The sequence below is a fragment of the Dermacentor albipictus genome, chromosome 3 (genome assembly GCF_038994185.2).
Source record: "Dermacentor albipictus isolate Rhodes 1998 colony chromosome 3, USDA_Dalb.pri_finalv2, whole genome shotgun sequence".
NCBI classification, from domain to species: Eukaryota; Metazoa; Arthropoda; class Arachnida; order Ixodida; family Ixodidae; genus Dermacentor; species Dermacentor albipictus.
In genome coordinates this window covers 144539122-144565759 of record NC_091823.1, presented here as the reverse complement: position 1 = coordinate 144565759, position 26638 = coordinate 144539122, and the positions used below count along the sequence as shown (strand labels likewise).

General features: G+C 44.0%; 1 protein-coding gene across 4 annotated transcripts in view; it reads left to right on the top strand.

Annotated features, from left to right (window-relative positions):
* The window catches only part of LOC135905315 (uncharacterized), an 87229-nt gene that overhangs the window by 41307 nt on the left and 19284 nt on the right, over positions 1-26638 (top strand). The window contains exons 1-2 of one of the 4 annotated variants that reach the window (XM_065436342.1): positions 19841-20147; positions 24912-25051. The exons of 1 other annotated variant lie outside the window; for it this stretch is intronic. In XM_065436342.1, coding sequence (XP_065292414.1) covers positions 20061-20147; positions 24912-25051 — 227 coding nt within the window. In that variant the 5' untranslated portion in view covers positions 19841-20060. Of the gene's footprint in view, positions 1-2361; positions 2660-19840; positions 20148-24911; positions 25052-26638 lie in introns of those variants that run through there. 2 more of the 4 variants (XM_065436346.2, XM_065436343.2) reach the window with 2 other exon arrangements.

The following is a 26638-nucleotide window of genomic DNA, read 5'->3' as shown; positions in this document are numbered from 1 at the left end:
AAGTGCTCTGAAGGTCAACAACAGTAACAGCACCCATCAGCGACTAGATTTAAAAGGATGCAGCGTGGCCATTTTCGGTCGCCTTTAATCCTACCTCACAAGTCCTGTGTTGTGAAAGGCCTTAAATGATTTGAAGGTGTGCTATTTAATAGAAAAAGGAAGCGATCAACCTGCAATCAAGAATTGGTTTTCAAACATTTGCTAGCTACCTATTCATTTTGCAGAGAATGTCAATAAATTTTAGACAAGGAAAAACATTATGACCGACTGGGGTTCCAATGCTGCAATGAAGCCGGTAATTAACAACCTCCAATCAACACATTTTGTCTGAAGCGTTCATGCAGCATATAATGTTCCCGAAAAGACTGAAGAAAGCTCGTAAGGAAGTCTTATGGACCTCTAATAGCATATCTACGCGACACCAAACTTGTCCACAATAGCAAATTATTCCTGACCTGGGACGAGATGCACAGGTGGGACAAAAGCCGGCCTAGACTGCCGGGCAACACCCGCCTGTAGCAAACACCTTAACCAACGTAGCAAACACCTTAACCAACAATCCAAACAAGAACAAACTAGTCTCAGTTAAAACGTTAATGTATTTCATAAAACAGTTTGAAGACGAATATATTGGAAGATGTGCTAGTTTGTTTCTGCTAAGCAAACCACTGCTCGTAGCGATGCTACGGACCAATGCCGTTTCTCAACAGCTTTTGAAGCAGCAAAAATTGCGTTTTTCAGCAGTACATTGCACATTCGGAAGAGATTTATGGAAGTGATGGCAAACTATTATACGTGGCTTTTACAATGGGCAAATCAAATAAGAGCAATTCCTGGTCACTGGCTAATAAACTGAATGCGAACACGACAAATGACCTCCCCCTCAGCCCACCTTCATCGCAGTCCATACTGCGGACTTAAAGTGCTTTATAAGCAATTTATTAGTTCTAAAAGCACTGCGGTACTTTTCTGTGCTCCATGAAGATATCGGAAGCGTTTTGAGAGCCTTCAAGGTGATCTAGCCACTACAAATGCATTCTTTAAGACTTACTACTTTGTGAAAGAACGGTACGTCAGCGTTATGAAAAATTTACTTATTTTTTCCTGTGTTGATACTGCACTGATATACTGTGTACATGAAATACCGCGATGGTCGACACTGCCGGGTAATTCGCTTTCGCTCTTCGTGCATTTCGATGTGCGTCGCTGCTGTCCTGAAGTGCAGATATATACGTGCGAACTTTGACTGTGTAACGCTGTCTGATTCATTATGCTGAGCGAATTCAGTTCGGTAACTTATGTCTACGCGCGAACTGTCGCTGTTCCTTCCAGCAAGCACAAACGCTAATTTAGCGAGAGCGTTTGTCGTAATGGCAAGCATGGCTTCCACGAACTCAATCTTGGCTTCGACCAGCAATTCTAGCCAATGATCTCACGGCGTGTCATCAAAACGTTGTACTCATATGGGTATATTGGAGGCTATCTTGCCGAGGAGACCTGCTGCTTGCCACTGCGTCAGCTGGCAGTGAATTTTTATCACGGCCGTATGATGGAGCAAGGCCTAATCAGCGGCGCTTCGTCATTATCCAGAGGCGAATGTTCCTCGTTGGTGTCGAGTCCACCAAAATCTTAGAACAGGCCGTGGAACATTCTTACCTCGTTAAGTTGCCACTTCAACAAAAAAGGGGGATCCTTTTTTTTGTATGGGAACCGCGAGCGACTGCGTCGGCTCTGCACATACCATTCCCCTCTCCCCCTCCTCTCCTCCATTCTATCTATCTTCCCTCTGGACTAGCACGTTGGTAGAACGGTATATAAGCGCTTGCTGGGAGTCTCGGATTATTACAGCTGTGAAGAGGCTAATGTCGCGACGACCCGGGATACCCACAGGCCATTGTGCACATTCGATGCGGTTGCAGTCCACACGAGTTCCTGGCATATCTCTCTTCTCTGTCACGCTCCTGCCACGTATGTGCACGCTCTGAACCACCCACCGACGCGGTGACCCACCCACCGTTCAAAGAGCAGCAGTCACAACAGCAGCAGCAGCAGCAGTGGAAAAGTCAAGTAAGGGGCAGAAAACGGCTAAAATTCGTATATCAATAGCACATATTTTAAGGAGTAGTAGAGCGCTTAAGGGTAGAAAATGTGTGGTAGCGCCGTATGTGGCTTTCAGTACAAAGCGCCTTCCACACTTTGGTTTCTAGAACAATTATACTTTACATGTTGTTTGCCTTCTTGCAAACAGAGAGGGGGTGTAGTATATTTAGCATTTTGCGTAACTCCTTTAGCATATTTTGCAAGTTTGGTAGGAGTGGGCGTGATTTCTTTTTGCTAATGAGCGTCATTTTTCATTTTCAGGCTTGTACTTGTGCAAAATGTATGTGTGGGACCAAACTGTCGATACAACATTGACTGAATGCGAAAAGAACTATAATGCATTATGTAAGGAGTCGCATACGGTTTATTCAAGCGACTGCAAAGCAAAGTCTGTCCAAAATAATTAACAACGTTGTCGTGTTATACCGCTGGTGTCAATGTTATCCACTTGCACCATTTTTTTTTTCATTTCTACAGTTGGGACATTACACCGGCAATGTCCTAGAATAGTTTCGTAGCCATGTAAAACAGCAGAATAAATGTTTGTTCGGATGATGTTCGCTCCATGAAGCAGCTGAAGTTATTTAGGAACTCATTTACCTAAGTTCAAGTCAATAAAATTTTATTTACCAAGCTGTCACTGTAATTGCTGTAAATAACATGTTGCTATTGCTGGACAGAAACCAGTTCATGTGAAAACGATGGTCGACTAAGAAGTCAGAAACTACTACCTGCGTTGTCTGGATATAGGTTCCCAAAACATGCCACAAAATACATTGTTTCTGTTCATATTTTGTACAATTGTGCTGGGCGAAGGTTCTCAGGGGAAAATAGGTGACAAGTTCGAAGATTGTCATCGTGAAACTGCAGTTGACTCTATGTTGACTGTTAAATAGACTTGTTTTGAAAGATGACCAGTCCTATTCCGATATTGCAAGTTATTTGTTATATAGCCACTTGTGGTGTTGCACATTTCAGTTAAATAAGTAAGAAGCGACTACCACAGAAAACAATGATCATAGCAGTAAATGTTCTGCTGTCAATAAATGTTTAATCCCATAGCAACTTAACGGCTATGGTTTATTCATTTATTCTCCTTTATTTAATTATTGCCTAAAATTTGAGCTGAGGATCATCGGATAGTAGTTTAAAGAAATAGCTGCTGTTCTTCTGATCTTTCTATTCCATGACAGTTTTCACTAAGCCAGCTGCACAAGTTTTGCGATCTTGTCAAATGGCCACAACCACTTCTTTTATCGGCACACTGAACGCCCTGGCACTACACATCAGAAATCTTTTTCCCTCTCCATTCGCCCTTTGAAATGCACACTTCAAGGCATACCTGTATGATTGGCTATCTACAGCAACTCCCTTAATTTTTCCGGGAGAGAACGGCTCCTAGTGCTCCCCCAGCCTTGTCTTGGGGCATTTTGACTGTTCTCAGCGCTGTTCACGCAATTCAGCCAATGGCGCTTATAATCGAATCGGGTGTGGGAAGAGCCACACGGTCACTCGGTAAATGAACGACGGCCGCTGGCTTCATCAATTCAAGAACTGCGATAAATTGTTTGGCAATGAGCGACACAATAGAAATCAGACGCAACTGCTAGTTAATGAGAGATTTCTGAATAACGCGGCCTGTTTCTAGAAGCAGAAACGTGGCGATGCATGTGTAGCGTTGTGGCGTCATTGAAAAAAAATGGTAAACATTTCGATTTAATAAACTGTTCTTACCCACGTGCCTTTCGCAAGCTGAGCAATGTCGCGTCGAGTGGGCTGCCGCCTCCTATAGCAATTTCTGGGAATCAAGGAGCTGCAGCTCTTGTGCTACCAGTGTTCGCTCACGTGACTGCATCATATGCAGGAAGGTGCTTGAACGAATAAAAATAAAGGAATAGCTAGGTTATTCTTGTACCTCATGAACTAGGTGTTATTGTTACCTTCTACATTTGCTTTAATAATGTTCATCCAAGGCTACCACCACCGGACGTCTTCATGCTTCTGTGATCTCTCTTTCAGTGAAAGGCAGGTTCCGTGCAGATTTTCATTTTCTTGTTAAGTTTCCGACCTCGCTACAGAAGACGGCGTGAGTTCCTTTTAGCATCCGCTATGAAACATATTCTATAGAGTGAAGTTTGGCTGTCTTCATTGAGCAGTTTCGTCTGATGGGCGCGATAATTAAATTTAGCAGCTGAATTTTTCTCTATATGCTTATCAACGTCGCAAGACTCACATGCGCACTCTTCTTTGGCAAGTGTACATAATTTGGAACTGGTCTCGTGTGTTACTGCTGCTGAGTTTGTTTACGTAGAAGTGAAAGGTCAGGTATGAAAAATTACTCGGTGGTGTTGGGAAACCTGCGGTTTATTTTTAGAAGTCGCTTCCGGTACACACCGAGAGAGCGCCACGTTTGGTAGCAGAGTCTTTCGTTTCATTCATACTCTCTAGTCAGTTTCTGCAAAGTTGAATGTGTGGGCGATGGTCCTAGAGCAAGGCTGGCACTGGCTGTGCTTATTTTCCCTTCACCAGAAATGTTTCCTTGACACGCACCCCGATGGATTGCTTCCAGCGGCAGATTGTGAAAGGAAATTTCCGAGTTTCCTAAAGTAGGCTCGTAGAACTGCACGCACCAACTGTATGTATGCCACGAACATATCTAAGCCGTCTAGACTATTGTGGGTCGTAGGACTTGCACTTTCGAGACACCTTTCGGAGAAGCAGAGGATATGTCTGGTCGCACTTCTGCAGGCATTATCGATCAGCAGATGCATGTCTGCTAATCAAAGAGACGTGCACAAGATAAGCCACTCGACGCATCTTCTAATGCACCATTTGTTTTCCTGACACACTGGGTGCCTCGAAGGAGCGATAGGAAGGGCGAAAAGAGCCGCAAAACATTTCCTTCGCACTTCCGCTTGATGTTCCCGCACAAGCAAAAACAGTGCAAACAGGATGATGACCATGATATATCGACATCCGCTCCAAAACAAGGCGGCGGCAACTGCTCACCTAGCCTGCTTGATCAATTCAACTACTTTACAGTTATGCATCAGCCTAGCATTCTGCCCCTGTGACCTATTTTATTATTTTCTCTTTCTTAAAACCTCTATACCTGCCTGGTATAGCTACCTGCGCCCGTAACAGATACGGTCCTATGAATACGTTCCCTGCTTTCTTCCGCCAATACTCTGAAAGTCGTTTCCTTATCTCCACTGGACTCTGGTTAATATTTTGATCTGCTTTGTGTACCAGCGCATCTTGAGGGTGGATGTTTCCTACGGGTCTCGCTGGGGGAACGCGCCTTGGAATAGGATGTGCTAAAATGTCTCCAGATTTTTTGAAACCGTAGTGAAATAACCGGGTATAAAACTGCGGCGGCAACTGTCAACTGTGGCGTCTAGCCTATCCGCATTATGATCTGTGCGATGTCGCAGACCACTTTATAGAGCGACTGATCCAGCAGCCGTGCCTTGATCCCCACAGGTTGCAGTCGGTAGAGTCAATGTAAATGTACAAAGAAGTACAAATACATATCTCTACAATTAAGCAAAGATAAATTTCTGTACGTCTCTGGAGTGCGCGAAATATACTACCACTATTTTATTGGAGTGCTGTTCACCGCAAGTTTCCTCAATTGCGTATCGCATAAATATACCTTAATTCTTCGTAAAAGGCACTGCATATATACAGCAGTACTATGTCGCTGAACACTAGGTAATCAGAGAGCAATAAGCACCGCAAGTTTGTGGGAGCGAAACACAATCCGGTACTGAGACCCGTTTCTAATCTGCAATTGTTATTTTCGCTTGTTTCGCGCAAAGTAACAAAAAATCTTCCTGGCCATTCATCCGTCGATTTCTTCCACTACTGTTCGATGCAACATCTGAGGAGTGTTTTAAAATGAAATAGTCTAAAATGCCCCCAACATGTCCGTTCACCATCCTCCTAATTTTACAAGCGCCTACGCCATCAGTGTTTTCAAAAGTGTTTGAATTTTTAGAATAATAACAGTGGCTATTCGTTCCTGCTTTTCGTCTAACACCTTGCTGGTTTCCATACTGACGAAACTAACGCTAAAAAAGAGCGGGGTCCATAAATCATTCGGTTTTGGCATACCGAGCACTTAGCGTAAACACAATGTGCTGACTACGGAGATGTTGTCCAAACTACTCCTAATAAATCGAAAGCAAGCACAGATGTTGCCAAAGCATTAGAAATACAACTAGCGGCATGTCCTCTCACTGCATCCACAATATCCACAGTATCCACACAGTATAGTCTCTCTAATTTTTAGCCTTACGGATCCAGGGCTTACTGAGTTTCGGTAACAAAGCTTAATATTTGTAAAAGACGCTGCTGCCTCAATAAAGACACATGACATTGAGGGCCACCATGGTTCTAGGTATAAAAATAATTTCGCGTATGATGCAATGTGCATGTATGTTCAAGTGCGCCTTCGAAGGGCCTGCTAAGCAATACAATTCATAATCGTTGTGATTACTGAAGCACTTTTCTGCGGTATCCAATCGTGTGAAGAACGACGGTTGGCCAGCCATCGGTCAAGGAACATCTGTCTTCCACCCATCCCAAGCCGACGTCATTATTGTCTGGCCGAACAATGGATACCTAGCGAGGTGTTTTTTTGTGTCATTCCTATTTGATAATCAGGGTAGAACTTAAAAGAAAAACAGCAAGCTTGGGTGACCTTGTTGGATCTCATCCCCTTGGCCAGCTTCATTGACAACTTCAACTGCCTAGACATAAACTACATACAATAAAAGTGCACGTATATGATTCACAGATTTCAAACATTGCTCTCATATAACGCTTTCCTACACTCGGTCAGGAATGTGTTACCAAGCTAGCAAATTATTCAAACATATTGTCAACTTCGCAACGACTTTGGCTGGAGCGTTCGTGCCATTTTCCCTTATTTTGCTCATGGTAGCAGTCAGCGTTCACCTAGCACGGCCAGCTAAATCGTGCGCCGTTAGTAAAGCACATTTAAAGCTACGCAGCGCTTGGATACCTGATTTACTGCAAAAGCAACAACTAATGCACGATTTTTTTTTATTTTCATCAAGACGTCACCCATTACGTGTCCCTTACAGCTGCGAAACATAAAGAAAAATGCCTTGTTCATTTCACTTTGACACGGCCGAAGCATACTGCGGGCCATATGCCAACCTGAAAAATAGGAAGAGAATCACGGTTGAAAAATAAATTCTAATACTAACAATTCACCTACAATTAGGCAGTGTTGTTTCCTCGCGTACTGAAGGTAAACCATAATGCATGTGTTTCTTTCTAACGCTCTCACAAACCAAACGTGGGCCACAATTCAAACCTAATTGTGGCGTTCGGAGTTAGATCTGAGCACTGGCATTTTAGCATGCACCAAAATCATACTACAAAAGCTCTGCTGCGTTCCAACACCGTATAAGTAAGACCACCCTTTCTCACACTTGTACCATGTTCGTACGACCTCGTGTTTGCTACAAAAGTGTCATGGATGCGAATTGACATCGCCAGACCGTCCAGCAGACAGAAGCTACATGGCCTATGCTTGCTAGGAAAAAGTATCAGTGAATAAAAGAACACTTTTAAGAACAAGTAGAATACTATACTGGTAAACTTCACAGATATGATGTAATGGTTGCTTAGAGCGAGTGACATTGTAAAATAAAAAACCCTGATGTTCCAATATAGAATGGACGGCAAGTCACACAGTGCTATTGATGTAAACTAGAGGAGTACGTTGTAACCGCGGGATGACTCGTAGCCGATGCTATGGACAATAATCTTATTATTTTATTTATTTATTTATTATTTATTAGCTACTTGCATCGTCCCACAGGGCATTACAGCAGGTAGGTTACAGACTTGAATAAATACTTGAACAAATTATTTTAATGCGTGGAATAAAGCATCATTTTCTGTTATGTATACAGTGCTCGATGGCAAGCTGTTCCAATCTCGAACAGTTCGAACAAAAAAAGGAATAACGAAAGAAGTCACCCCTACAAAAAATTCCCTGACCTTCAAACAGTGTCGACGTCGCTTAGATATGTAGTGTGGTGCCTGGATATATTGTTCGCGGAATATACCAGTTTTTGAATAATAAATTTTTTATGAAGAAATCCTAATTAACACGGCAAGCTGGGCAAGTTGGTGATTGAACATGTTCCTATGGATGGGCAGCGGAACCCGGACGAAGGACGAGAGGATGTACACAGCGCTCGTATTGGACTTCATCTGGACGCTGCGCTCATATTGTGTACTTCCTCTCGTCCTTCGTCCGGGTTGCGCTGACCACCCATAGGAACATGAAAAATGTTAATCTGATATGCTTTCTACGATCCTTCAGCTTTTGCCATTTAAGTTTAGGTTTGCTTTCTGTCATGCTAAGCTGCCGACTATAGTTACCAAGAACAAATCTAACTGCCATATTCCGGGTTTATAAGCTCAGATGTGTGCGGGTCCTAACAAACACATCCGTATTCAAGTATTCAACCTACGTGACTGAAATACAACGACCTCTTTAGGTTATTCGGTAAATGCCTAAAATTGCGCCGCAAAAATCCCAATACTCATGCTGTCTTATTTCCAATATAGTTAACATGCTTGTTTCATTGTACATTACAAGTAAAAAACACACCTACATATTTAAATTTCTTGCTTATGTTTAGAGTTAAATCATGAATTCTATACCTTATATTAAGGACATATTTCATTTAAAGCTGAACCTGCAGCTACCTGTGCATATGAACACCCCAAAAATATATTTTGCTCTCAGGTTTATGGAGCACAAGTTTGTTTTGAGATGCCAAAGAAAGCCATTGTCGATACATAAAATATGGCACTTGTGCTACACTTTGATCCCGCAGCCGTCCTCCCAAGTAATAAGCCGAAATCACACACCTAAATTAATAACTTGCCTGCCTACGAAACAATTTGTCTAGCGGAGGGAGGGAAGCTTTCTGCGCGGCCGAGCAGTTTGTTTTAACCCGCAGCTCACGTGGGCATACGCCGACCTTGCACGTGGACAACGCCGACCTGCGCCGTTGCGCAAGATCGGCGCAACAACGGTGCGCCGCTGGCCGCGTCTTTCCGTCCCATGTAGCTGGGCGATATAGTGTGAAAAACTCTGCCCCATTCCCAAATTTCTTCTTCCAAATCTGGAAACCGAGAAAATGATGAAGCAGACAAAAAAATTAGCAGTTTCGCCCGGAAGGCGAAGCATCAATTGCGATAGTAAATTAGCCGACAGCCATACAAAGCAGGTATATATACTTTTATTAGCCGTATCAACTCATAAACTTGCGCTTGTTAACTCAATTAACAAGCACGTTGTCAGCGCGCACAGCAAACATGAACACATTACACTATATGTCTGCGGACACTCATTGTGAAAACGCTGGCGTGAGCAAATGCGGCAGCATCAGTGAGCAAACTGACTTTCGTGCTGTCTATCGCTTCGACGCAAACTGAGCGCCGAGAGCAGCCAGTACGCACAACGCTACTAGCCACACCTAGACTCAGCCACCCACGCAGATCGTTCTCAAGGTACGGCCGCACGACGACACGCAGCCGCCACATGCGCAATTGCAGCCAGAGTAGGTCGCCGCCCGCCTCCCTTCCTCCCTCCCTCAGGTGCCTTACAATGTTGGGTGCCTCGCGCAGACGAGGAAGGAAGACGAAGTGATTCTTGTATAGACCACTGTTTTTTCGCATTGCAGTATTTTTGGCTTCTTTCTGTGTTTTACTGGGAGACGCCGCTCCCATTGCCAGGGCAAGGCAAGTGGAGTCGGCAGAATGCCGACGCGAAGTGACTGTTTCGGCAGGCACCAGACCGAGGAAGATAACTTGTCCACCTAGTAAAGCTGACAGCGAGGACACTGTGTTGTACTCCTGCCCACGCGGTGATGCCTGAGATGACGAATGCTTGAAAGAGTGGTACGCCGAAAGGCCAAGAGAAGAAACATCAGTGGACGGTCTACGACAAGTAAGTCTACCGTCATGCCACAGCGAAGGCCATCGGCGCACACAATTCTTTTTTTGCCCGACACACCTGCCGACAGCCTGAACCGCCTTAATGGACAAGCAATTTCCGTTTCTCAGGGCGCTCTTGTCTCAAAAGAAATCAAGGATATCAGAATTAAAACTCGAAAGAAGCTCCTGGCTATTCATGTCCACAACCGAAGCGCAATAAATGCTTTGATGTCAGTAAAGCTCCTGGGCAACATCAATGTCAACTACCTCTTTCCGCAAGGCAACGAAACCACGGCTGGTGTCGTTTATGATACCGACGCATCGATTAGCGCCAGCAACCTGCCATTTATCATCAAACCTGCGACTGATGGTGTTGCCTTCCTACAAGCTCGTGCTTTGGGAAGTCGGCCTTTGTAAGGCTCGTGTTTAAAGGTAACTGCCTACGATCACATGTAAAGGTCGGCCACTTTTGGCACGTGGTACGATCTTTCGTACCCAAACCACTTCAGTGCAGAAAGTGTCAAAGAATTGGACATGTGAGTGCTCGTTGCCGAAATACGACGATATGCCCACGATGTTCCTAACAACACGACACTGACATTTGCCATGCAACAGAGCTCAAGTGCCCAAAGTGTCAAGGCTCGCATGCCGCATCCTCAAAAGTCTATCCACGCCTAAAGAAAGAGCAGAAAATCTTGAAAAAATGGCCAGAGACGGATCATCACACAGAGACGCTTCTGCAGCGATAAGGCGACATCGTGGCCGGAAACGAAAGTCTAGGAAATCCTCTTCCGGTTTAAGGGAAAAGTCTCGTCCGGCAACGCCACCTCTTGTTCCATCTGTCTCCAGTTAGAGTACGAATGTCAACGATAAAAGCGGCCATGCTATTCTTGATTCATTAAGTGATGTGTAGCCAGCACTGCCGAAGACATGCTACGCGCTAGAGCCACTGCACATGACTCGGCGCTTAACTTCAAATGTCACTTGAGTGGACTAAATGCGAGACAAGGATTCACAAGTGATTGCTATGCTCAAATCTCTCACGAAGTGCATGCTTCTACTACTTACAAACATGGACACTCCGGCAGCTCGAAGCGCACTGCGACTACTGGACGCGCTGATTCCACTACTTGAAAGCATCGCATAGCACCATGGCCCGCCCCTCGCTGCCCTTCCACAAGGAAGTCAAGAAAGCACCTCTATTGCAGTGGAATGCCCGTCGTCTCAAAACCGGAGATTGCAGGTTTTAGACACTTTGTTTTGGAAAATCGTTTTCCCATCTTCTTAATTTTCGAACCCAACGTACAGAGGCTTATACGCATTTCTGGCTATGAGGTATTCATGCCCTCTATCTGTGGCGATCTGAGCAAGGTAATTGTATATATTAGATGTGATCTAATATATATGTTGCACCCAGTCCCGACTCACGACGAGAACAAGTACGTTTGTTTAACTGTGAAAACGAATAAGCTTAAGTTCACAGTCGCGGCTGCTTACATTGCTCTTTCATGTGGCTTCCACTCTAAACGACTACACGACGTGCTATCAGCGACACGGGGCGCTATTATTTTCACCGGAGATTTTAATGCTCACCATCCGCTATGGGGGAGTTTGAAGGTGGACTCCAGGGGAAGGACACTAGCATCCTTTGCGACAGAGCACGACCTGTATTGCCTCAACGATGGCACTCCGTCATATTTACGCGGGATTACATACAGCAGATGCCTATACTTGATCCTGGTTTTTCGGGGTCTTGAAAGAAAGGTTCAATGGTTTCCAGACATCGAATCACATGGAATCGACCACATTCCGACGTAATTGAAGATCAAGGGACTATCTAAATGTTCATCTTCAACCCTCCGGCGAATTGACTGGTCGGCGTTTCAGTCGCACATGGAGGAAGTATATCGGCAAGGGAACCATTCAAGTCTGGTACTCGTAATTCAATAATCCATGCAAAAAGTTACGCGCCTTCTTCAGCCTTTCCCGAAATATGAAGAATTTGTAGAGGAACTGCACCAACTACGAGTGATTCGCCGGCGGGCTGAAAGAAGATACATTAGAACAAAATCCATCCACGACCTCAGAGAGGCAAGGCGGATGCAAAAGAAGATTCAACGCCGCATTGATGCACTACAATCTCAAAGATGGAAACGTTTCTGTGAGTCATTGGATCCACGTCTGCGATTATCTCAAATATGGAGAACTGTGCGTAGACTTTGCCTATCAACGCAACAGCGTGTTCCTTTCAAATCCATCATTTTGCACCAACGTCGCCGCGAAATCGACATGGCTGAAGAATTTTGCTCAAGACTTGCCAGCTCACAGCTCCAACGCGCACTTACACCATGTGCCACTCCTTTGCCACGGGATTCCTGCATGGATGTAACGTTTTTAGTGGAGGAGCTTGAAGCGGCACTGGCGACTTGCCGGCGTTCTTCTTCACCTGGGCCGGATGGCGTTATCTATGCGGCGCTCACCAATCTTGGGCAGAAAGCGCGACTCATGGTGCTAAACCATTAAAATATTCTTCGCGCAACGGTTTGTTGAGCCGGACGTTATTCAACCTAGTGCTTGTTGTCCTAGTCAGATGCTCGCCTAACACAGTTCAAGTATCAGCCTATGCCGAAGACATCTGTATTTGGGCGTCTACTGTAACACGACTGCCGGTGCGAGCACGGTTACGAAAGGCAGCTACCTTAACATCCCCGTACTTGCGAAAACAGATCTTTTAACTGTCTTGAGATAATTTCTGCCTTGTTACATTCACTTGAAAGGCAATGAAGCGTTTCTCTCTAAGTGTCAATGGACAAGCAGTTGCAAATGCACGGAAACACCACTTTTTTGTGGTAATTATTGACCGCGACCTATCATGGAGCCCGCACGTTTCATGCGTAAAGAAGAGGTTAATGACAATAATACAGCTCCTCAAATTTCTCGGCGGAAACTCACGGCGCACATCGGCGTGGTCAATGCTGCAGCTTTATAACGCCTTCTTCCTCGGTTTCGCAAGATACAGCCTCCATGTGCTTGGTAACACCTGCAAAACAAGCCTGCGTGTACTTCAGAGACTACAAGCTCAAGCCCTAAGGACGTGTGTTGGTCTTCGAGGGTGTGTCTACAGCGCCAACAATTGTCATAGCTCGAGATACCCCAACACCAACGTACTTGGCAACCGACACTCGCAGGGCGCCTATTCGGCACGTTGCCAGACTACCTTCTCACCATCTTGCCGCTGTACCCGCAGAAAAGCCACACGCAACTTTCAGCTGTATAATTGTTGCCGGTCGTACCTCATTGCCATCGTACTACATGCCTGCCGTAATACCATCCTCGCCTTTATGATGCCTGCACAGATCTGAAGTAGTAAAGACAACACTAATAGTTTTTTCACTTGAGAAACGAAAACCGTTTTCAGACACCGACTGCGTTAGTTTGTTTATTGTAATTTGAATTTGCCTTTCACATGATGTCATGTTCGATGCACGACACGCAATTTGTAGATCATCAACACATAATGAATGCTTTACAGAAGATGGAATTACCTTATTGACCGAGTTCATTTTGTCCACAAACAATGTTAGGCTTAACACGCATCCTTGTGGCACACCATTTTCCTGAATGAATACACCTGACAGCACCGTTACTAAACGTACTTGGAATGCTCGGTCCGACACGAAATCGACTAAGCATTTGAGCATTATACCTCAGACTCTTAAATCTGCTATGTCCCTTAAGAGACCAAACCTCCATGTTGTGTCGTACGCCTTTTCTAGATAACGAAAACAGTCAGACAATACTGCTTGGGTAGAAAGTGTTCTAGCCAGACTACGTGGTCCATTGTCGAGCAACCTTTCTTGTACCCACACTGATGTTTATCTAGCAGGCTTTGCGTTTGAAGGAGGTATGTCACTCTCATGTTTATAATGGCTTCATAAGACTTTGCAAGGCAAATTGTGAGTACTGTAGGCCTGTAGCTGGTTGCTGTTTTGGGAGGTTTTCGAGCTTTCAAGAAAGAGATAATGATGGCTTTCTTCCACTCTTTCGGCATTTCTCCCATTTCCCAGATTATATTAAAAAACGAAGCAAGGTTTCAACTGCATTAGGAGATAGGTAAGCGTGCATTGCGTAATGTACTCTGTCCGGACCAGGTGCTGTTTTGTGTCACTGGTGAGCGCTCTATTGATTTCCGGTAGTTTCAAGGAGGCATTATGCGATATCTCTGAACTTTCAGTGCTCGCAAATTTGAGTTTTTCCGCTAATTGCTTATATTTTAGAAATTCAGCCGAATAGTTAACCGAGCTTGATATGTCGTGACAATTCTGCCCTAATGTGTCTGCTTGTTCTACTAAATTTGTTTGTGTGCCTGGGGGTGAAAGTAGGGGTATCGTGTAATCACCTCTAAACTTACGAACCTGATCCCACATTGTTCTGGAAGTTATCGAGCTATTTATGGACGCGACATAATTTTTCCAGGACTGTCTTTCGGCTTGTCTGCGTGTGTACTTAGCTTTCGCTTTTGCTTTTTTGAAAGAGAGTAGACTATCTTGAGCGGGTATCGCCGACAGATACTGGACGCTTTTGTTTTGTAGTTTTTTCTTTGCGTATATTCCTTCCTCCACCAGGGTTTTAGGTTTTTTCTTATGAAGCCAGACGATTGTAGGATTGTTTCTGCTGCTGCAGCAAGTATACAGGCGGTCATCTTGTCAATATTTTCGTCTATGGTTAACTCATCTGATATATTATCCAGAGTTGCTTCTTCAGTAAAGAGAGGCCAGTCTGCTAGATGGAGTTTCCAACGGGGTGGCCTCAGTGGGATGGTGGGAAAAGGAGACGTTCTTTTAATGATAGCAGGCGTATGGTCACTACAATAGGGTTTCCAAATGTAGCGTTGTCATTACAAAAAAAAGAGGCGTAAAACCAGATCCCACTCTTAAGCTAGAAGAAGCCACACTACCAGTAAAGCAAGAACACAAGTTTCTGGGTGTTCTGTTTGATAAAAAGTTGAAATTTCTCGCTTACATAGAGAGCCGTAAAATAAAAACGAACGGCGCGCCTAACGTCCTCAAAGTCCTGTCCCGGAAGCATTGGGGCTCTGACCGTGAATGCCTGCTACGCATCTACCATACTTTGGTGCGCAGCATATTAGATTATGGTAGTATCATATACGGTTCAGCCAGACAGTCTTACGTCCGTCGACTTGATCCAATTCATAACCTTGGACTACCACTGGCAAGTGGTGCTTACAGAACATCACCTATCCAGAGCTTACGTGTTGAATGTAATGAGCCTCCTTTAGAGTATCGCAGAGCGCTACTAACTTTTTCTTACGTACTCAGAATTCAGTCCTCACCACAACACATACGCTTCAATATTGTCACGCAGTGTAACTCACGCCTAAACTATACAAACAAACCAAACACGATTAAACCGCTTGTCCTACGATATGAGGAATATATTCGGGATTATGACATTCCTCGCGAAGTCCTTAAGGTTGCGAGAAAACCACTGCGTTTGCCCCCGTGTCACGATTTTGCCTCGTTATGTGATTGGAGATTGACACAATTAAAGAAGAAAGACACCCCACACGAACACATTATACAAGAATTCCGCTTTCTACAGGAAAAATATCAAAATTACACGGAATTTCGCGCTCATGGCTCTAAAACAAAAGAACACGTGGGTGTGGGGCCGTAACAGAACATTGGGAAAGAAGTATTCGTTTGCCACAGCACGCCGTTTCCTACACAGCTAAAGTATATGCAATATGGACTGCGGTTAAAAAGATTATCGCAGAAAAAGATTTAAACACAATCATATACACTCATTCATTAGCAGGCTGAAGGCTCTTCACATGAAATCCGAATGTGAACCCCCTGATAGGGGATATCTAAACATGATAACAATAAACAAATACGGCAGGTCAATTAGGTTTTGCTGGGTACCAAGTCCTATTGGTATACCGGGTAACGAAGCAGCGGACAGATGCGCATCAGTGGCAGCGTACAAAGACATAATTAACGCAACACTTCCATATAAAGATAGTATCCGTGCCATTAGGAAGACCTTAACGTAAAAGTGGCAACACGACTGGGACCATTGTGCAGAAAACAAGCTACATCTTATTAAACCTGTAATTGGCGAATGCAAATCATGCAGTCACCAGTAATGGTTCTATGACGTGATCTTGGCTCGACTTCGAATCGGACACACGCATATGACGAACAATTTCCTCATTCGAAAAGAAAACCCGCCAACCTGAGAGAAATGCCCTGAACCTCTTACAGTCATACACATCCTAATAACATGTACACGCATCGACACACTGAGACGGAGGTTTTTACACAGCCTGTATAATTTGCACACTCAATTACACCTTGCCCTATTACTAGCACATGACCCCCTAGTGCCATTTGCTAACCGTTCTCAAATTCAGAGAACACGTGTTTTATAGTACGTAAGATAAAAGTACAGGGTATGCCACCGATGTGAAAGTGACATCAAATTTAGAGCTTCGCGAAGGAAAACGCTTTTGCCGCGACGACAAAACTTATGTCGTTGCGACAGAAATTCGTACATTTATAGCGCCGCAGAAGAAAGCGTCTGTCGTAGGGAGAGAGAGTTCGTCGTGCGAAGTCAAAGCCCTTGTCGCGATGGAAAGGTGTTTATTTGGCGACTTCAGAACACGTCTTGTCCCGACACAATGTTTCTTCTGTGGTTTCAGAACTATTGGTTGCAGTAACAGAGAGCTCCACCTGGTAGAGCTGCTGTTATTATTTTATGTGCTGCTGACAAAATTTGAAGGAGAAGACCTAACGGCAAACGGAAGGGTGAATACAGGGCCAAAATAAATGGCGCCGAACACGCTCATATGTCTTTGAGACTCCGAGATCACGAGCGGTTAGGACATCATGCAACTATACGAGTACAGACTCTCCAATACGCTTGGAGACCACCAGTAGCAGGGAAGGGCCATCAGGATGTATGTTATAACGGTACAATATGCCATCTTGGAGGACAAAGATACTCCAAAAAGGCAAACTTGTCTGGTCCATCATACTAAAAATGATGTCTCTCGGGTAAGGGTCGCGTCATTGCTCATCGGCGAGGTCAAGAAACGGTGTAAGCGCGAGGGCGCAAGTTGCCTCGCTGGTCGCAGACTGGTCTGGTGGCTCTACTGGATGACCTGGGAAATAATCAGCGCCCTCATGGAGTAGGCCCGTCTTATACACTACTTGGTAAGAGTAACCTTGGAGGCACAGAGGCCGCCGACCAGCTGGATCATTAAAGACGATCATTAAAGTACGTGGTGATTGGTGATAACCGTGAAAGGCCATCCATTGAGGTTAGGGTGAAACTTACCGACTGCCGAAACGATCGAGACGAACAAAACTGACTCGTTTACAAATTGCTGCAAATTTGCAAAATACATCAACATGCTACCCAACTAGGTATGAAGAAAGTTTGTTAGGACTCCTCATCCTTATACCGGACAACAGTGGTTATTTTAACGCGACAGCGTTAAGGAGCTCGTGTCACAGAAACGCCGGTGTCGTCGGCGTCAGCGGCGTTGGCCGTGAGCGATAAATCCCGGAAGGTACTTCACAAATAAAAGACATCTTGCAAGATGGGCTGGTGCGAATCGAACCAGGGTCTCCGGAGTGTGAGACGGAGACGCTACCACTACGCCACGAGTTCGTTCCTTCAAAACGAGACAAAATGGACTCTAGTGAATGCGGTGTTGCCTTAGAAACGTGCCGTAGAAAGGTATACTGCGGTGTATATCGGTAATTATGAGCACGTAACTTACAGAAGTAGCAGTTTCGCGAGTAGTGAAGTACGTTTCCGCTAAATTTTTTCTACGCTGTGCGCACACGCAGAGCCATCTTGCGGGAAACACAGAAGACCCCCTCCTAGCAATGTACGGCGCTGCCCCGACACGTGGTGCGCCACTCGCCCCATGACCGCGTCCGCCTTCATGGCGCGTCGGGGCCCGGCTATCTCTGCCGATCGCGACGTTTGGCTGGCGTAGTGCGTTTGAGTAGGCGGTGCGAATTGAATGCAATAACGCTATCGCGTTCTACTCCTGAAGGCGAAGCTTAAGCGTCCTCCAATTTTTTACAGGTTACCTTGTCTTTTCAACGCCTAAAAAATAGACGACTGATTTATTTATTTGTTCTTATAGTGAAATCCACATTCTACAGAGTGCTTAATTTGACATACTCCGTTTCTCTGTGATTTCATGTGATTCCATGGTTTGCATTGTTGATAGAGTTTGCTTTTGTTCGAGAGACGATCATATATATATATATATATATATATATATATATATATATATATATATATATATATATATATATATATATATATATATATATTTAAAGAGAGAGAGGGAGAGAGAGAAAGAAAGTTTATTTGCCATCATACATATTAGATCGTAGGGCGCAGGGAAAAGAGTATCTCACAGGCTGCACCAGCCCAACGCCCCTGATTTGTTTCTTTTGGGAGAAGTATCACAGCAACGCATCAACGCTTGCGCCAAATTGGCAGAGAGAGGAAGATGATGAAGTAAGAGTTCCTCGCCCCTTTTCATTTGATTAATACCTAAACAGAGTGTCCCATATATCATGCGCCAAATGCAGAAATAGGTAAATTCCACGTAGGTCCACCTAACGAAGTTTATGTTGTTGGCGGTTGCTTCGATATATTCAGAATTCTTTACAGCGAAGCTGTTTATGGCCAGAGTTCCGTGCATTTTTCGGGTCCTTCGAGAAATCAGTGTGAGCAAAAATTATGATAATGAGCAATGGCTCGCGCCATTATTCGCGCGTTCGTAGTCATTGTTCGTCATTGTTCGCGCGTTCGTAGTCAATAGCGCGATGCCTGGCCGACCCGCGGTGGAGATGCGCCTTGCCATCAAGGGGCCTGCACACACAACTTCGCTGGACATCCTTCTCCACAGTGTGGAGGGACACTGGGATTTGTTTTTCAGAGCCCAGAACATTATTTTAATCACGTCCCTTCAGATCTGTCTAAGCGAACGTCATACGGAAGAAGCTCCAACCTATCAATTTATTATTACAACAAACTATTATAATTACCCGCTTCATTCGGATTCAGCGGAACATGCTCTTTATGAAAAGTTGAAAGCATCATCGTAAAAGCTGATTTTTGCCTTTCAAGATGGACCTGTATAAAATATAACTAGAAACAAATTGTCCGATCAATTTGCCTTGTTACGCAAACAAGACTCTGAATTGTGGCTCGCCGCGCACCGTTAGTAAATTAGAAAATCGATCGTTTCGTTCTTTTTTGTTTTGTGCAAATGATGTCTGCGTAGCCAGATGACTCTTTCGTAGTAAAGTAATTTGAATAAGCTTTGTATGTTTGCAGGTGTTGACATAAAGAAAGGCGCACTGCCTAAAGCCTATCAATTGTGCAAATTGTGCTCTCTGAGCATTTCAATATTATTGTGTGTGTAATTTTTGTATTATGCACAAATATTACAGCAGAAAACATGCTCGCCCACCCCCTCTGTGGCCAGTTCTTATTTTTTTGTGGCAATGCGATTTTCACTGCTGTTTAAACACTTCTAGACGCTGTACGTCATATAAGTGTTATATTATAATAAATAAACAATGCATATAATAAACAATGCCTGACGCGCTCAGTTCACGTTTTTCTCAGCTTGATCTGACAGATGTTCTTTTGCGCGCAGCTGCTTAGCTTGTGCGAGAAAAAGTTTGTTTAATAGTCTTCGTACGCCATTCGCCCTACGTATGTGCATCGAGTGACCTTCAGAAAGCATTGCTGTTTTATGTTTTAAACAATATATCTGCGTCGTACTCGGAAATATTTTAAATTACCGAAATCAATTACTCGTTGTCGTTCCCTTTTAGGTATATGTAACACGCTTGCTTTGAGAGTTGTGCTATCCGCCCATCAACTTGCGCACGGGTCCCGTTTAAATGACAACTATGAAGTATTTCAACATTGCTGTGCTTCTCGCACTTCTCACCGTTGCTAATGCACTGAACTTTGAAGTCCTCCGCAAGGTAAGCAACATATATTTTATACATTACTCTACATTATCTTATTTTGGTCAATATCAGTGTCCTCAATAAAATAATTTCTGCTAAGGCGAAAAAAATTCGATATTTTCCCAAAAAGCCTAGTGCATGCTGTCCTCTTCGGTGTGTGTGTCCTTTTCGCACTACTTTTCTGTTTCCGTCTGACATGTTGTTGTAATGAACCTGCCAGACAGCGAAAGTAATATAACCCACATAACAATAGGCTAATTTCGATGATGCGCCATTCTGATTTCAGATAATGACGCGTTAGCATAATTAGTGTATAGGTTGAAGCAGCGCTAAGAAGACGAGTACGGGAAGCAAAAACAAACACAGCTGGGCGATTGCAATTTCCGATTCCTGCCCTTATCTTCTTCGCGCTTCTTCAAGTTAAACTCAAGACGGACTAACTTCCCTAAATCAAATTTTTTTTGGGGTACTTCGTGCGCTTTCCGGGGGCTTTGTATTTAAGCATCTGTGTGAGTTTCCATCTAACCATTTCCTTTTCTATGTGCGTCACTGGGTCGTTCCTGGTCGCATGGGCAGCGCATCGGGCTGCTGTGCTGGGTTAACAGCAATGGCACACAACCATTGCACCGACTTGGATCACTCATTACTTGATAATGTATACATACCTTCCGTTCTTACACGAACCTGTTTCATGCCGAGGTGAGTCACTGTAGAAGTGGCACAGGGTACGAACCGCATTTCGCAGACACTGTTCGACTACAACTTGGAGCACTGCATTTGTGCCAGATGGTCTGTGGTGGTATTTAATGAACGCCTTTGATGCCTACTGGGGTTACCCCGTTATGTGCGAGTAGGTGTGTGCCAACCTTCATACATACAGAGTCACCCAACATGGTTGACTTGTGTGTGCCACTCGGAATGTGCCGCTCAGCGATGGCGAAGCACATGCCTTAAATTTATCTGATGATGAGCGGAATCGAACCCACATAACAAAGATTCCTCAAGGACAGTAACCTGAAGCACTTCGTCCAAAAATGCCCTGCGTGTGTGTCACTTTTGAATGAACGCCTTTCGCGTTAACGCTTCCGCGAGCTCCACATGACTACGTTGGGTATGTGCCGCACTGCAACGAACGTCACCCCAACCTGGGTCACTTAGTATGTGCCACGTGATTGTGTGACAAGCGAGGGAGCAATTCTCAGTGTTTGCAGGCACCGGCGTGCCACGCTGTTCGTCTCGGAGGCCAGGCACGTACTCATACCAAGTCCCCTAGGTGGCCCAGCGTGTCCAGAAAGAAGCACTAGAGAGGAGCCCGGTTGTCACACGGCGCATTACTCAGCGTTCGCATGCAAAGACACGCCATGTATTTCGGACGTCACGCACGGATTTGACGATTACGGCTGTAGATGGCACCGACAGTTCCTAGTTAAGTGTGAACAAAGCTTCCAACTGATGTACAGGCTTTCCAAATAACTCGTTTGAATAGCGGCAATACTTTCAGCCACTACTTTGACTCACTGCCAACGTATCGGCGTCGACAGTCATCGTGACACGGGTTCTGCCGCAACCTTCTGTATCTTGGGAAGTCTCGGAAGACAACAGCAGTTTACGATGGGTAGCGAGGCACTGGAAGTGGTAAGGGAATCTATCTACTTAGGGTGTGTAGTCACCGCGGATACGGGGTCATCACACTGAAATAATCAGAATAAGAATCGGCTAGGGTACATTTGGAAAGCATTCTCAGATCATGAACAGCAGGCTGCCATTATCCCTCAGGAGAAAAGTGTATAACAGCTGTTTCTTACCAGTACTCAGCTACGGGGCAGAAACCTGAAGGCTTGCGAAAAGAGTTTTACCTAATTGAGGATCAGCCAACGAGCTATGGAAAGAAGAATGATGAGTGTAACGTTAACAGATAGGAATAGAGCAGATTTGGCGAGGGAACAAGTGCGAGTTAACGACATCTTAGTTGAAATCAAGGGAATGAAATGGGCATGGGCAGGGCATGTAATGATGAGGGAAGATAACCGGTGGTCATTACGGGTTACGGACTGCATTCCAAGAGAATGAAAGCGTTGCAGGGGGCGGCAGAAAGTTAGGTGGACGGATGAGATTAAGAAGTTTGCAGGGACAACATGCCCACAATTAACACATGACCGGGGTAGTTGGAGAAGCATGGGAGAGGCCTTTGCCCTGCGGTGGGCAAAGCCTGGCTGATTATGATGATAATGATGAATAAATCACGCACATACACTATAGATCTTTTTAAGGCCGATCGTGACCCAAATAAAAGTGAACAGTGTGCTACTGCCCTCAATAATTATTTTTCACCATTGTTTTGTGGCTTGAGAAGCTTTTCCGTTTAAACCGCCCCCAACTTCCCCTTGAACAAGATGCCTGAACTATTACCGTTCAAGGTATACATAACCTAATTAATAGGCTCAAACTATCTTCAGGTCCTGGGTGCGACCAAAATCTAGTGAGCTTCTTAAAATACTATTTCACCATAAGTTAAACAATTGAACATAACATTTACGCATTACTTAAACTTAAGTTAGGGCCCCAACGACTAGAAAAAAGCGGAAATAATCCCTATTTTTGAAACAGGTGACTGCACTAACGATAGCAATTACCACCCAATTTTTCTGACAAGCATTTCGTCTAAATTACTGAAAAACATGTCAGCGTGCGGTTTATAGACTGCCCTAGGATAAATTAATTCCTTTTACGCCAACCAGCACACACTTATAAAATTTTTATCGTGCGCAATTCAACTCGCCGAGTTTTCTCATGACCTTTTACATTACATGGACATTCACATACAAGTAGACACCATATTTAGACTTCTCGAAGGTGTTTGATCGTGTAATTCATTCTCGTTTGCTTAGTAAACTATCTAACCTCGGCTTACCACGGAACCTTATCTCAGGGAATGAGCACTTTCACAACGGACGGAAGCCATGCACTTCCGCTAATAACAATCGCTCGCCACTAACGGACGTTCTCGCTGTGGTCTGTTCTACTGTTTCTTCTATTACGCAAAATCCCGCCACGTGCTTCTATAACCACAACAGAATGCGTCCTCTCAGCTGAGCCATACGAATGCAATAGCGCGTGTAGACGACCACACGGCATATGTGAACTCAGCTTTTTTTTTTCTAATGCAGTAGTGTTATGGAATTTCCTCCCAGAACACAGAGTAGCATACGCCGAACGGGAAAAACTTCGCAAAAAAACTAAGAATGCACTACGAAGCCCCAGACGACCACAGTTTCTTACACTAACACATCTTAAAAGTATCTGCCTGCTAGAATTTTTTTATATTTATTCTACTGTTTACCTTTCTATTTGCGATGTATTATCAACTGTATTTTTTACTTCCCCGACAGTCTTTCTGCTATATTTTTGTTTTTCATTTTGGTTTAAATCACTGAAATTCACATGTCTTTATGTCCCGCTTTATGTAATGCCTTCGGGCCTTTAAGCAGAAATAAATGAAATGAAAATGAAGTGTTATACCTTGAGACTTACACCTTTCGTTCTTTATTCAATCCTCTATTCAAGGCACATCTAGAAGAAGTATGTCTTAGGGGAGTCGTCTGAAGGCTTACTTCAATTGCCTGCTTGGGCTGAGCGACTCTTACATGTGCAGCAATATGACGGAACGGAGATAAAACATTTCAAACAACACCCACCTACATAAGAAATAAAAAATCCACATTTTGTGCATAAAACTGCGACAAATCACAAACACTGAAGGGTTCAGCTCCTAAAGCAATATTTTGTTTGCATTTTTCTTCAACTAGCAGTAGGTATTCCGAGGTCTTTTTTGAAGATTTGCTTGAAGGTATAGCAGATATTCTATATACAGCCAGATGGCTTAATAAGAATATGTAGCAATACATAATGAGTTGTCCGTGTCATATTGCATTATCACTCCTAACACTAATGCTGAGCATAACCTACTGAGGTAACACTTAGAAAAGACATTAGAGGGTTGCAAAGTCTTATTCTTTTGAGTGAATGTTCTTGTCAAAGGTATGGTTACGTGCGGCTTCTCTGCATTAATGAAGAAGGCGACGTTCGCCAGGAGGTTGCGCCTGATATTGCTTCGGTCATCTTGGCTTCCTGCTCCTATAAATGGCGTATACATAAAGAGTGTCTTATATTTATTATGTTTGTTACCCGTCCGATATTACGCTCCATGCGGACATTGTGGTGAAAATTTCTGTTGTCATAGAACACGTGGCCTTTTATAGCGTGAGCATTATTCAGTATTTATTCATTGATTATTCAAGCACAGTTGCAAGCTTCACTTATTATAAGGAGGTTCGGGAAAACCAGCTGCATGCCACCGCATGCTTCGTTCACGTATTTTTTTATTTGCTTTGAGACTTATTTTTCTGCTGTTATAAAACACCAATTCTTTCATATCTAATCACTACATAATCCGCCCAGCCGCAATTACTGCTCAGAATGGTGACCTTGATTATCGACTACGCCCCGTTTGCTCTGTAATTGTTGTTTTTTTGCTAATTATAATATACTTTGGAAAAATATAATTGAAGGTCATGATGATAAGACGAGGTGTAACGATCAACGAATTGTTTATTTTTTAGAGAGAGGGCTCACATAGAAACGGAAACACTAATCGCCCACTCGTATTATAATCGCGATGGAAAGAAATCTTACACAGAAAATAAATTCTTGAATATCTGAAGTCTGGTCATCGTACACAGACGACGAAAAGCGAACGTTATTATTCGATGCTTTCCGCAGGCCTTGAACACTACCCAAAAAGTTTGGTTGAAGAAGCGAAGCTTTCCGATACCGGATGAGAAGTGTACATACGCTTCAAAGTTGTTTTTGAACCAAACTGATTACAAGTTCCGACTACATTATGAAATCGGCAAAGAAAAGTAAGTAGTCTTCCTTCTACATTTAGCATGAAGCTTCCCGTTCCTTTCTAAATGAACCAATTTATTTCGCGACATGTATTTCATCAAATAGAGAGAAAGAAAAAATACTGACCGCGAGACCTAAAAAAATACCAGAATAAAAACACGCGATATGGCAACCAGTGTGTAAGCGTAATATCGAATAGAAATACCCTCAACACCAAAACGCACACCGATGCAATCTATGAATAGAGCAAATTGTTCTATTTTCTTGAGTTTGTTTGTTCTTTCCTTCCAAAATGGTAATGAATCTGAGCCGATAGTCGAGCATAACACATGAGTGATATCTTTTGGTGAGGGTATTTGTGGCTACATCAACCTGAACTCAGCAGGAGTCGTGAACACAATGTCATATAAGACCTTTTTGTAGAGCTCTGTAGAAGAAGTGTAGTTCTTGGACTGATGCAGGGCCTGAACTGTGGATAGCAACCAGTGATGGACGATGTAAACTTTGTTTTAGAAGCTGTACAGCTAAAGAAAGAGCGGATAATTTACAAGAGCCATTTCGTGACATCGCTCATACAAGTTCCTTGAGCGCTGACGAGTCAATGGCAAAAATTTTGTAGCTTTATATCTCCGACAGTACCTCTTAAAACTCGAAAAACTACTTTATTGGTACAAATATGCCACCGAGAGCGACAAGTGGCACAATGGCAAAAAAATTACTGAATACGGATTTGTTTCAGTGGCGTCATCTGCTAGCCTTAAACTTTTCCGTTATTCGTAAAGATGGTCAATTTTAGAACCAGCGGAAAGCATTAAACGCCGTTCTCATTTTACAGAAGCGGTGCAAAAAGCTTATACATCGTGTTTAATTTCAAATTGACGCATAGTTGTTTCATCGAACAGTTTTAAAATCTGCCTTAGTAGTCCTTATGATGGCGAGAACTGCACGCTCAGATCCTGAAGAAGTTCAGCAGCGATCCCCAATAACGGTAAGTGGGTTCCTTGGGTGTCTTTCAAACATAGGGATCACCCGCCGTGGTTGCTGAGTGGCTATGGCCGACCTCAGGTCGACCTCTCTGCATTCTTTCAAATTATCTTTCTCTTTTCTAACCATTACAATTAGGAGAAGACAGCGACAGCAGGAAGTTACTCAAGGCACATTTCATTTCTATACTGAAAGCAGCGTCGTGGCAATGGTCGTTATATCACGTCAAGAGCTCACAACGTTAAACACGTGTTCCGTTTAACCCCTGAAATCGCACACTTGGTTATGGAGAACAGCGTATTGGAGGGTTCCGCCTAAATATTAGCGAAGTTATTTTGTTTACCGTTCGCCAAATACACGGTACGCGAGGTTTTCTCTTTGCACCCAAAGAGACTGCAGCCGTGCCGGCAGGCGTCACACGCACGACCTCGTGTTCAGCAGGCGCCACCCCATTGACAAGGCAAGCTCAAGTTTCCACCTGCCAGGCCCGAGCATACTGCTTCCTTAGTGGGAAGACGCCGTCGAAGCAATCGCTGTAATTCCAGTACCATGTACTCCTAACAACTTGGGTATTCTACGTTATCTTCACAAATAGTTCGGCTGTCTGTGGCGCGGCC